Genomic DNA, 12,760 nt, shown 5'->3' on the forward strand with positions numbered 1-12,760 from the left:
GCCGACCGCGCTCCCAGCGGCGGCGGCGGCGGCGACGAGGAGGAGTCACTGGAGGCCGACCGCGCTCCCAGCGGCGGCGGCGACGAGGAGGAGGAGGAGGAGTCACTGGAGGCCGACCGCGCTCCCAGCGGCGGCGGCGACGAGGAGCAGGCACTGGAGGCCGGCCGCGGGGCATGCGGTGGCGGAGACGGGTGACCTCAGGCTCTGGCGTGGAACCCTCGGGCTCTGGCGCAGGACCCTCGGGACCCTCCGGACGCTCGTGCTGAGCGGAGACCCCCAACGGCTCGGACTGAGCGGAACCCCTTGGCTCCGGCGCAGGACCCTCTGGCGGCTCGGACTGAGCGGGACCCCCTGGCTCCGGCGCGGGACCCTCTGTCTCCGGGCGCTCGGACCGAGCAGGACCCCCTGGCTCCGGCGCGGGACCCTCTGGCTCCGGCGCGGGACCCTCTGGCTCCGGGCGCTCGGACCGAGCGGGACCCCCTGGCGGCTCCGACTGAGCGGGATCCTCCGGATGCTCGAACACTGGATGCGCAGGCTGGGGCTGCTTTGCAGGGCATAGGTTAGGTGAGTCTGATGGCGACAGGGGAGCTGACTGGGACTCTGACTCAGAGACCAGGGACTCTACAGCAGTCGACGGGAGAGACTGGGGCTGAGACAGAGACGCTGCTGAGACTGACTGGGTACCTGACTGGAAAGGAACTGGAATCGGGGAAGCTGACACTGGGGAAGCTAAGGGAACCAAAATTACAGAGGGAGCAGGAGCTGAGCGGACTGTAGAGGGCCATGGTGCCGGCTGAGTGGGCGTCATCCTGGGCAGCAGGGGCTGCTCAGGGAACAGTTTGGGTATGTCAGAAGATGGCTGCGTGGAAGCAGGCCGGGAGACGACTGGCTGCGTGGAAGCAGGCCGGGAGACGACTGGCTGCGTGGAAGCAGGCCGGGAGACGACTGGCTGCGTGGAAGCAGGCCGGGAGACGACTGGCTGCGTGGAAGCAGGCCGGGAGACGACTGGCTGCGTGGAAGCAGGCCGGGAGACGACTGGCTGCGTGGAAGCAGGCCGGGAGCTAGGGAGATCTGGCTGCGTGGAAGCAGGCCGGGAGCTAGGGAGATCTGGCTGCGTGGAAGCAGGCCGGGAGCTAGGGAGATCTGGCTGCGTGGAAGCAGGCCGGGAGCTAGGGAGATCTGGCTGCGTGGAAGCAGGCCGGGAGCTAGGGAGATCTGGCTGCGTGGAAGCAGGCCGGGAGCTAGGGAGATCTGGCTGCGTGGAAGCAGGCCGAGAGACAGAAAGAGCAGACTGCGAGCTAGAGAGGGCAGACTGCGTGGGAGCAGGCTGCGAGCTAGAGAGGGCAGGGAGAGCGACTGGAGCTAGAGCTGACTGAGGGCGAGGGAGAGCTGCTGGCTGCGTGGGAGCGGACTGAGGGAGAGCCGACTGCGTGGAGACTGACTGAGAGCTAGAGAGGGCTGACTGCGTGGAAACTGACTGAGAGCTACAGAGGCTGACTGAGACTGAGCGGTGACTGAGAGCTACAGAGGCTGACTGCGTGGAAACTGACTGAGAGCTACAGAGGCTGACTGAGACTGAGCGGTGACTGAGAGCTACAGAGGCTGACTGAGACTGAGCGGTGGCTGGAGCTACAGAGGCTGACTGAGACTGGGAGGTGGCTGGAGCTACAGCTGACTGAGACTGGGAGGTGGCTGGAGCTACAGCTGACTGAGACTGGGAGGTGGCTGGAGCTACAGCTGACTGAGACTGGGAGGTGGCTGGAGCTACAGCTGACTGAGACTGGGAGGTGGCTGGAGCTACAGCTGACTGAGACTGGGAGGTGGCTGGAGCTACAGCTGACTGAGAGACAGGCTGAAGAGGCACTGTGGACGACACTGAAAACTGCTGTGAAGGCTTGGACCTGGCTGCCCCCACCCGCGGAACAGGAACGGGTGCAGAGGTCAGCCCGTCCGTGGCTGCCCCCACCCGCGGAACAGGAACGGGTGCAGAGGTCAGCCCGTCCGTGGCTGCCCCCACCCGCGGAACAGGAACGGGTGCAGAGGTCAGCCCGTCCGTGGCTGCCCCCACCCGCGGAACAGGAACGGGTGCAGAGGTCAGCCCGTCCGTGGCTGCCCCCACCCGCGGAACAGGAACGGGTGCAGAGGTCAGCCCGTCCGTGGCTGCCCCCACCCGCGGAACAGGAACGGGTGCAGAGGTCAGCCCGTCCGTGGCTGCCCCCACCCGCGGAACAGGAACGGGTGCAGAGGTCAGCCCGTCCTTGGCTGCCCCCACCCGCGGAACAGGAACGGGTGCAGAGGACAGCCCGTCCGTGGCTGCCCCCACCCGCGGAACAGGAACGGGTGCAGAGGACAGCCCGTCCGTGGCTGCCTCCCCCCGCGAAACAGGTACGGGTGCAGAGGACAGCCCGTCCGTGGCTGCCTCCCCCCGCGAAACAGGTACGGGTGCAGAGGACAGCCCGTCCGTGGCTGCCCCCACCCGCGGAACAGGAACGGGTACAGAGGACAGCCCGTCCATGGCTGCCTCCCCCCGCGAAACAGGTACGGGTGCAGAGGACAGCCCGTCCGTGGCTGCCTCCACCCGCGAAACAGGAACGAAGCCATCAGTCTTTGAACCCCCAGTGCTTTCTGTGGCTAATTTCTTAGGAGCCAGTTCAGGGGTGTCAGAATGACAGACCTCTATGACAAAGGCCCTAACTAGGGCAGGAAGAGAGTCCAAAAGCCAGGGATGTACTGACAACAGATTATGTAGCCTCTGCACTATAGCTTCCTTTTGCCTTTCACAATGAAGTTCAAGCCACAGATCACACAGCTTATAAACAAAGTTACACACATCCGACCGGGAGCCCTCAGCAGGGAAACCATTCTTTGTAGACAAACACGAAACGTCTTTATCCTTGGCTGTCAGTGAAACAGGGAATTTGGGGCTGGGTTTTACAGCCTGCTCAAAAAACACATGTCCTTTAGCGGCTCCTTTGTTCAGCCCAATGTCAAGGAACTCAGTCTTTACATTAACAGGCATGGCAACAGAGTTACTCACGGAACCTGGTGACTGAGTATGAAGCGGCGACGGCTGTGTGGAATCTGGAGGCTGTGGTGACCGTCTCCGCGGCGTTATCCCGCTCTGCTCCCGCGGCGATTCTCTACGATGCTGTCGGGAGCTTGGCCTTCCTCCCTCAGCAGCAGGCAGCGGTGAAGCAGAAGTGCTGGGAGGCCAGGGACCCCTGTGTCCCAGGAATCGGAAAAATGACTCCTCCGGAGTCATTCCGGGCGGCGGCTCCGGCGAAAAGTCTCTTTGCTTCCTCCGGGATCTCGTCCTCCGTGGCTGCGGCATGGAAAACCGCGGCGTCATACCGCACGGCTCCGGGGACGAATCATGCAGCTGCTGCCAGGGATTCCCCTTCCGCCATGGCTGCGGCGCCCGCTGAGGAGGGGAGGGACCAGTGAGCGGAGTGACAGGTGAGCGAGCGGCAGGAGACAAAAAAATTCCGCCAGTGCGGATAACTCGTGGCTTAGGAGGAGGAGGTGAGTGGCGTCGCCGGGGACCGTTCCAAAAAGCAGGTCCCCCCAGCGCCAGGCGAGTGCCACTGTAGGGGTCGGAGTCTGCGGGGTCCATTCGTGGTCGCGTCGTACTGTCACGGATCAGCTGTGTGGCAGGAAAGAAGGGGACCCCAAGGCAGACGAGGTAAATGGAAAAGACAGTCTTTAATTGGCAAAGTGCAGGACAAATCCAGGAACAAAACCAGAACTCAAAACCAGGACAAAACTGAACCACAGAGGAACACAGCAGGGGAGCGAACGACGACGACGCGACGAGGACAAAGTGAAAACACCGACAATATAAACACAGCAGGTAATGGGCAAATGGGAAACAGCTGGGAGGGAAACACAGGAAGCACAATTAAACCAAAAGCGCACAGACAAAAGACCTACCAAAATAAAACAGGAAAGAACCTAACAGAGTACACACTGGCTGAACACCTGGGAATACAGACACCGAAGGATAACCGACACCAGCACAACAGAGCACAAGGGAACAGAAACAGTGAAACCATAATAAAACAGAACTAAATCACCGGAACATAGAATACTGGGCCACCGGCCCAGGACCATGACAACTGGAAGCCAAAGTGATGCCATCCAGTCTAAATATCTGGTTAGACAACATATTCCTAACAGGTAGGGCTAAGTACAATCACCTCCGTTTTATCTGAATTTAGATGCAGGAAATTAGAGGTCATCCAGGCCTTTATGCCTTTAAGACATTCCTGCAGTTTAACTAAATAGTGTGTGTCATCTGGCCTATGCCTTCCAATAATACTGTCTAAGGGTAGCATGTTCTGTAGGATGTAAATATAATTGATATAGTTATTCACAGTGGGGTCACAATGGGACCTTATTCATACCTTAGTGTGACACAGGAAGACACAGGAAAGAAAAGAACACGGGGAGAAACAAACACAGGAACACAGAGACACAGGATGACAAGGACCCAGGAAAACAGAATGAAAAGCAATAACTAAACTCAAAGCTGGCACACAAAACTACAACAAACTGAGAACCTAAACAGTGAGAAAAACCAAGAAACACAACCCGAACAATACAACAAAACAGAACTTCACATAAAGAACTCCAAACATTGGGCCACTGGCTCAGGATCATGACATTATGGCCTCAGTCTCAGAAGTTACGGCCTTGGTCCTGGAAATTCCGCCCAACTTAAACTTACTTAGAGGGTATATCCCTGTGAAATGCCTGTACTTACGGCCTTTGTCCCGGAACTTATGGCCTTAGTCTTGGAAATTACGCAGAACTTAAATGTACTTTACTTGTAATCACTACTGAAAGAAATAAACTGCTGCTTAGCATCCTCTGTTGCTCTGTGTTGTTTGCCTTTTCTCTGGAGTGGTTGAGTTGGGCCACATTTTATGTCCATGTTACCCGTAGGCCAGGGACATAACATATAGTTCTTTTTGATTTGCTGAAACAGAACCATAAAGTTTTCCTAAGAATAGCCTCTAAAACCTCTCATGTTCTATATAATGAAAGTATTACATGAACTGTATAATACTATAATCTTTGCTAGAACAGAAAACATTTTCCGTATACCATGATGTGTGCTCTTATATTATAATCTAAAGATCACCCATGCAAGTCTTTTAGACTTGGCTCCTTCCCCAAATCCCCAACCACTTTTGGCAGATGACTGCCCCTCCCTAAGCCTGGTCCTGTTGGAGGTTTCTTCCTGTTAAAAGGGAGGTTTTCCTTCCCACAAATACTCATGAACCTGGATGTATTCTTTAACCTACTGATTATTGCGGTAGCTTAGCAGGGCCTACTAATAACAATTTGCATACCTGTCAGCCCAACACGTCCAGCTTTGTATGATAGCATTGTACTGTGTAGTTGGGTATTAAATAAAAGAAAATCTTGAACCCTTGAATATGATTATTTTGTGAAGTGGGGGAGCACTTTGTTGGCATGAATAATGCCAAGTTTGAAGGCAAGTTTATATTTGATGCTGAATTTAAGTGTTATGTTTGATTTAAAGTTTAATGTTTAAGTATGTTTCAATTAAAAAAAAATATGCTTAGTGAAAAAAAAAAAATCACAGACCTGATAGTTGGAGATAAAATGTGAAATCATGGGAAAACTGGGCCTGATCTCAAAAGGTTTCCAAATGTACAACAAAAATCTGAACAGCATCTTACTTCTTAGGGCCCCCTGCATATGGAGTTTTCCATTTCAACATTTAGCCATGTTTCATAAATTGAGAATAAAAAATCTTTAATTATGCAAAAAGAACATGTTTTGCTTACCTGTTTTGCCAGTGTTCTTCATAGATGTCTTATTTGAGGATTCCGTGTCAAAACCTTCCAGTGTCAGCTCCTGATATTCCGTGGATACTTTAGTATCCTGATCCACAATATTGATTGGTGACTGGTTTCTCTCTCTACATTCTGGGTAGGCAGAGGCCCAGCCCTCGTCTGGCCCATACATACCTGGGGAAGACAGAAAAGCAACAGTGTCCCATCACTAGAAAGAAAAAAGATGTGAATGCAACAGAAATATATCAGAAAAAAATTACAGTTTTAGAACTTCCATGTCATCTGAAACCAGCTGACAGTGAGCACTGCCAAATTGCCAAATATCTAAATCTCTCTCCTGGTGAATGGCAAATGCACCTCCTGGTGAATTTCAGCAAAATGGTCTATGTATGTATGTATGTGTATGTATGTATATATAAATATATGTATGTGTGTGTGTATGTATATATATATGTGTGTGTGTATCTATATATACAGGGGTTGGACAATGAAACTGAAACACCTGTCATTTTAATGTGGGAGGTTTCAGGGCTAAATTGGACCAGCCTGGTGGCCAATCTTCATTAATTGCACATTGCACCAGTAAGAGCAGAGTGTGAAGGTCCAATTAGCAGGGTAAGAGCACAGTTTTGCTCAAAATATTGCAATGCACACAACATTATGGGTGACATACCAGAGTTCAAAAGAGGACAAATTGTTGGTGCACGTCTTGCTGGTGCATCTGTGACCAAGACAGCAAGTCTTTGTGATGTATCAAGAGCCACGGTATCCAGAGTAATGTCAGCATACCACCAAGAAGGACGAACCACATCCAACAGGATTAACTGTGGACGCAAGAGGAAGCTGTCTGAAAGGGATGTTCGGGTGCTAACCCGGATTGTATCCAAAAAACATAAGACCATGGCTGCCCAAATCACAGCAGAATTAAATGTGCACCTTAACTCTCCTGTTTCCACCAAAACTGTCCGTCGGGAGTGCCACAGGGTCAATATACACGGCCGGGCTGCTATAGCCAAACCTTTGGTCACTCGTGCCAATGCCAAACGTCGGTTTGAATGGTGCAAGGAGCGCAAATCTTGGGCTGTGGACAATGTGAAACATGTATTGTTCTCTGATAAGTCCACCTTTACTGTTTTCCCCACATCCAGGAGAGTTACGGTGTGGAGAACCCCCAAAGAAGCGTACCACCCAGGCTGTTGCATGCCCAGAGTGAAGCATGGGGGTGGATCAGTGATGGTTTGGGCTGCCATATCATGGCATTCCCTTGGCCCAATACTTGTGCTAGATGGGCGCGTCACTGCCAAGGACTACCGAACCATTCTGTAGGACCATGTGCATCCAATGGTTCAAACATTGTATCCTGAAGGCGGTGCCGTGTATCAGGATGACAATGCACCGCTACACACAGCAAGACTGGTGAAAGATTGGATTGATGGACATGAAAGTGAAGTTGAACATCTCCCATGGCCTGCACAGTCACCAGATCTAAATATTATTGAGCCACTTTGGGGTGTTTTGGAGGAGCGAGTCAGGAAACGTTTTCCTCCACCAGCATCATGTCGTGACCTGGCCACTATCCTGCAGGAAGAATGGCTTAAAATCCCTCTGACCACTGTGCAGGACTTGTATATGTCATTCCCAAGACGAATTGACGCTGTATTGGCCGCAAAAGGAGGCCCTACACCATACTAATAAATTATTGTGGTCTAAAACCAGGTGTTTCAATTTCATTGTCCAACCTCTGTATGTCTCCTCCGTGAATCGCCACCTTATTGTGGTGGAGGGGTTTGTGTGTCCCAGTGATCCCAGGAGCTATGTTGTCTGGGGGCTTGTCCCCCTGGTAGGGTCTCCCATGGCAAACTGGTCCTGGGTGAGGGTCCAGACAAAGAGCGGTTCAGAAGACCCTTATGAGTGAAAAAACAAGGGAACAGTTTACCCTGCCCGGGATAGGGTTACCGGGGCCCCACCCTGGAGCCAGGCCTGGGGAGAGAGCTCGAGGGAGAGCGTCTGGTGGCCAGGCATTAGCCCGTGGTGCTTGGCCGGGCGCAGCCCGAAGAGGTTACATGGGCCCGCCCTCCTGCAGGCCCACCACCCGCAGGAGGTGTCGTAGGGGTCGGGTGCAGTGTGTGTCGGGCGGTGGCCGAGGGCGGAGGCCCTGGCGGACCGATCCCCGGCTATCGAAACTGGCTATTGGGACATGGAATGTCACCTCTCTGGTGGGGAAGGAGCCTGAGCTTGTGCGTGAGGTTGAGAGATACCAGCTAGATATAGTTGGGCTCACCTCAACGCATGGCCTGGGCTCTGGAACCAGTCTCCTCGAGAAGGGCTGGACTCTGTTCCAGTCTGGAGTTGCCCTCGGTGAGAGGCGGCGAGCTGGGGTGGGTATTCTTGTATTCCCCCGGCTTGCTGCCTGTACATCGGAGTTTTCACCGGTGGACAAGAGGGTAGTTTCCCTGCGCCTTCGGGCTGGGGAACGGGTCCTGACTGTTGTTTGCGCTTATGCGCCGAACGACAGTTCAGGGTACCCACCCTTTTTGGAGTTGCTGGGTGGGGTGCTGGAGAGTGCTCCATCTGGTGACTCCATAGTCTTGCTGGGAGACTTCAACGCTCACGTGGGCAATGACAGTGAGACCTGGAGGGGCGTGATTGGGAGGAACGGCCTGCCCGATCTGAACCCGAATGGTGTTTTGTTATTGGACTTCTGTGCAAACCACAGTTTGTCCATAACAAACACCGTGTTCGAACACAAGGATGTCCATAAGTGCACATGGCACGAGGACACCCTAGGTCGCAGGTCGATGATCGATTTTGTAATCGTATCATCAGATCTGCGGCCGTATGTTCTGGACACTCGGGTGAAGAGAGGAGCTGAGCTGTCAACTGATCACCACCTGGTGGTGAGTTGGATCAGGTGGCGGGGGAAGATGCTGGACAGACCTGGCACACCTAAACGTATTGTGAGGGTGCGCTGGGAACGCCTGGCAGAAGCCCCAGTCCGGGAGATCTTCAACTCCCACCTCCGGCAGAACTTCGACAGCATTCCGAGGGAGGCTGAGGACATTGAGTCCGAATGGACCATGTTCCGCACCTCCATTGTTGAGGCTGCTGCTCAGAGCTGTGGCTGCAAGGTGGTTGGTGCCTGTCGTGGTGGTAACCCCCGAACCAGATGGTGGTCACCGGAGGTGAAGGGAGCCATCAAGCTGAAGAAAGAGTCCTATCGGACTTGGTTAGCCTGTGGGACTCCGGAGGCAGCTGACAGGTATCGACAGGCCAAGCGGAATGCAGTTCGGGTAGTGGCCAAAGCAAAAACTCGGATGTGGGAGGAGTTCGGTGAGGCTATGGAAAAAGACTTTCGGACGGCATCGAAGCGATTCTGGCAAACCGTCAGGCGACTCAGGAGGGGAAAGCAGTGCTTCACTCACACTGTTTATAGTGCGGGGGGGGTGCTGCTGACTTCAACTGAGGCTATAGTCGGACGGTGGAAGGAATACTTCGAGGACCTTCTGAATCCCACTGACACGCCTTCTGTAGTGGAAGCAGAGTCTGGGGATGAGGGGGATGACTTGGCCATCACTGGGGGTGAGGTCACTGAGGTAGTTAAACAACTCCTTGGTGGCAGAGCCCCTGGGGTGGACGAGATTCGCCCTGAGTTCCTGAAGGCTCTGGATGTTGTAGGGCTGTCTTGGTTGACACGACTCTGCAACATCGCGTGGAGATCTGGGGCAGGGCCATTGGATTGGCAGACCGGGGTGGTGGTCCCCATCTTTAAGAATGGAGACCGGAGGGTGTGCTCCAACTTTCGGGGGATCACACTACTCAGCCTCCCCGGTAAGGTCTATGCCAGGGTGCTGGAAAGGAGGGTGCGTCCGTTAGTCGAACCTCGGATTCAGGAGGAACAATGCGGTTTTCGTCCTGGTCGTGGAACGCTGGACCAGCTCTTTATCCTCTCAAGGATATTCGAGTGTGCGTGGGAGTTTGCCCAACCAGTCTACATGTGCTTTGTGGACTTGGAGAAGGCATTCGACCGTGTTCCTCGGGGTGTTCTTTGGGAGGTTCTGCGGGAGTATGGGGTGTCTGGCCCATTGTTGCGGGCCATTCAGTCCTTGTACAACCACAGTGAGAGCTTGGTCCGTATAGCCGGTAATAAGTCGGATTTGTTTCCTGTGGGTGTTGGACTCCGTCAGGGCTGCCCTTTGTCACCGATTCTGTTCATAATTTTTATGGACAGAATTTCTAGGCGTAGCCAGGTGGCGGAAGGCTTCTTCCTTGGTGGCCTCAGAGTCTCATCTCTGCTTTTTGCAGATGATGCGGTTCTGTTGGCTTCATCAGGGGGGGGCCTCCAGCTCGCAGTGGAATGGTTCGCAGCCGAGTGTGAAGCGGCTGGCATGAGAATCAGCACCTCTAAGTCTGAGGCCATGGTCCTCAGCCGGAAAAGGGTGGAGTGCCCTCTCCGGCTCAGGAACGAGTTCTTGCCTCAAGTGGAAGAGTGTAAGTATCTCGGGGTCTTGTTCACGAGTGATGGGAGAAGGGAACGGGAGATCGACAGGCGGATCGGGGCTGCTTCTGCAGTGATGCGGACGCTGCACCGGTCCGTCGTGGTGAAGAGGGAGCTTAGTGTAAAAGCGAAGCTCTCGATTTACCGGTCGATCTACGTTCCTACCCTCACCTATGGTCACGAGCTTTGGGTAGTGACCGAAAAAATAAGATCGCGAATACAAGCGGCAGAAATGAGTTTCCTTCGAAGGGTGGCTGGCCTCTCCCTTAGAGATAAGGTGAGGAGTGCGGCCATCCGGGAGGGGCTCAGAGTAGAGCCGCTGCTCCTCCACATCGAAAGGAGCCAGTTGAGGTGGCTCGGGCATCTGATTAGGATGCCTCCTGGCCGCCTCCTGGGTGAGGTGTTCCGGGCATGTCCCACCGGGAAGAGGCCCCGTGGTAGACCCAGGACACGCTGGAGAGATTATGTATCTCGGCTGGCCTGGGAACGCCTTGGGGTCCCTCCGGATGAGCTGGAGGAGGTGGCTGGGGAGAGGGAAGCCTGGGCTTCTCTGCTTAGGCTTCTGCCCCCGCGACCCGGCCCCGGATAAGCGGAAGAAAATGGATGGATGGATGGATGGATGGAACCTCTGTATGTACACTGCTCAAAAAAATAAAGGGAACACTTAAACAACACAATATAACTCCAAATAAATCAAACTTCTGTGAAATCAAGCTGAAAGCAACATTAATTGACAATCAATTTCACATACTGTTGTGCAAATGGAATAGACAACAGGTGGAAATTATTGGCAATTAGCAAGACACACTCAATAAAGGAGTGGTTTTGTAGGTGGGGACCACAGACCACTTCTCAGTACCTATGCTTTCTGGCTGATGTTTTGGTCACTTTTGAATGTTGGTGGTGCTTTCACACTCGTGGTAGCATGAGACAGACTCTACAACCCACACAAGTGGCTCAGGTAGTGCAGCTCATCCAGAATGGCAAGTCAATGCGAGCTGTGGCAAGAAGGTTTGCTGTGTCTGTCAGCGTAGTGTCCAGAGGCTGGAGGCGCTACCAGGAGACAGACCAGTACACCAGGAGACGTGGAGGAGGCCGTAGGAGGACAACAACCCAGCAGCAGGACCGCTACCTCCGTCTTTGTGCAAGGAGGAACAGGAGGAGCACTGCCAGAGCCCTGCAAAATGACCTCCAGCAGGCCACAAATGTGCATGTGTCTGCACAAACGGTTAGAAACCGACTCCATGAGGATGGTGTGAGGGCCCGATGTCCACAGATGGGGGTTGTGCTCACAGCCCAACACCGTGCAGGATGCTTGGCATTTGCCAGAGAACACCAGGATTGGCAAATTCGCCACTGGTGCCCTGTGCTCTTCACAGATGAAAGCAGGTTCACACTGAACACATGTGACAGACGTGACAGAGTCTGGAGACACCATGGAGAGCGATCAACATCCTTCAGCATGACCGGTTTGGCAGTGGGTCAGTAATGGTGTGGGGTGGCATTTCTTTGGAGGGCCGCACAGCCCTCCATGCGCTCGCCAGAGGTAGCATGACTGCCATTAGGTACCAAGATGAGATCCTCAGACCCCTTGTGAGACCATATGCTGGTGCGGTTGGCCCTGGGTTCCACTTAATGCAGGACAATGCTAGACCTCATGTGGCTGGAGTGTGTCAGCAGTTCCTGCAAGATGAAGGCATTGAAGCTTTGGACTGGCCTGCCCATTCCCCAGACCTGAATAGATTGAGCACATCTGGGACATCATGTCTCGCTCCATCCACCAACGTCACGTTGCACCACAGACAGTCCAGGAGTTGGCAAATGCTTTAGTCCAGGTCTGGGAGGAGATCCCTCAGGAGACCATCGGCCACCTCATCAGGAGCATGCCCAGGCATTGTAGGGAGGTCATACAGGCACGTGGAGGCCACACACAATACTGAGCCTCATTTTGACTTGTTTTAAGGACATTACATCACAGTTGGATCAGCCTGTAGTGTGTTTTTCCACATTAATTTTGTGTGTGACTCCAAATCCAGGCCTCCATTGGTTAATAAATTTGATTTCCATTGATGATTTTTGTGTGATTTGTTTGTCAGCACATTTAACTTTGTACAGAAAAAAGTATTCAATGAGAATATTTCATTCATTTAGATCTAGGATGTGTTATTTGTTATTTCTTTTGTCTTCCCCACCCTTTTTTTTTCTCTATCTCTTTTTCTTTCCCTGCCTGTCAGACCTGGCAAGAATAAATAAAATAAAAATACAATAAAGAAGATAGCCTACAGAAAACTTATAGAGCACTTCTTGTAAAAGCAAATATGTTTGGTACAATAGTGCCTTCGGATTATCATTCCGAATGCGAAAACTGCCAGACATGACAGGTTTAAAAAAAAAAAAAAAAAAAGGAGAAAGGTGGACTCAGAGTGTAGAACTTTCAAAA

General features: G+C 53.1%; 1 protein-coding gene across 1 annotated transcript in view; it reads right to left on the bottom strand.

Annotated features, from left to right (window-relative positions):
• Positions 1 to 12,760, bottom strand: part of LOC115776234 (receptor-type tyrosine-protein phosphatase gamma-like) — a 462,780-nt gene that overhangs the window by 137,787 nt on the left and 312,233 nt on the right. Inside the window, exon 3 of the mRNA XM_030723842.1 lies at positions 5,817 to 5,999. Coding sequence (XP_030579702.1) covers positions 5,817 to 5,999 — 183 coding nt within the window. The remainder of the gene's footprint in view (positions 1 to 5,816; positions 6,000 to 12,760) is intronic.

Source organism: Archocentrus centrarchus, unplaced genomic scaffold (assembly GCF_007364275.1).
Source record: "Archocentrus centrarchus isolate MPI-CPG fArcCen1 unplaced genomic scaffold, fArcCen1 scaffold_29_ctg1, whole genome shotgun sequence".
Classification (NCBI taxonomy): Eukaryota; Metazoa; Chordata; class Actinopteri; order Cichliformes; family Cichlidae; genus Archocentrus; species Archocentrus centrarchus.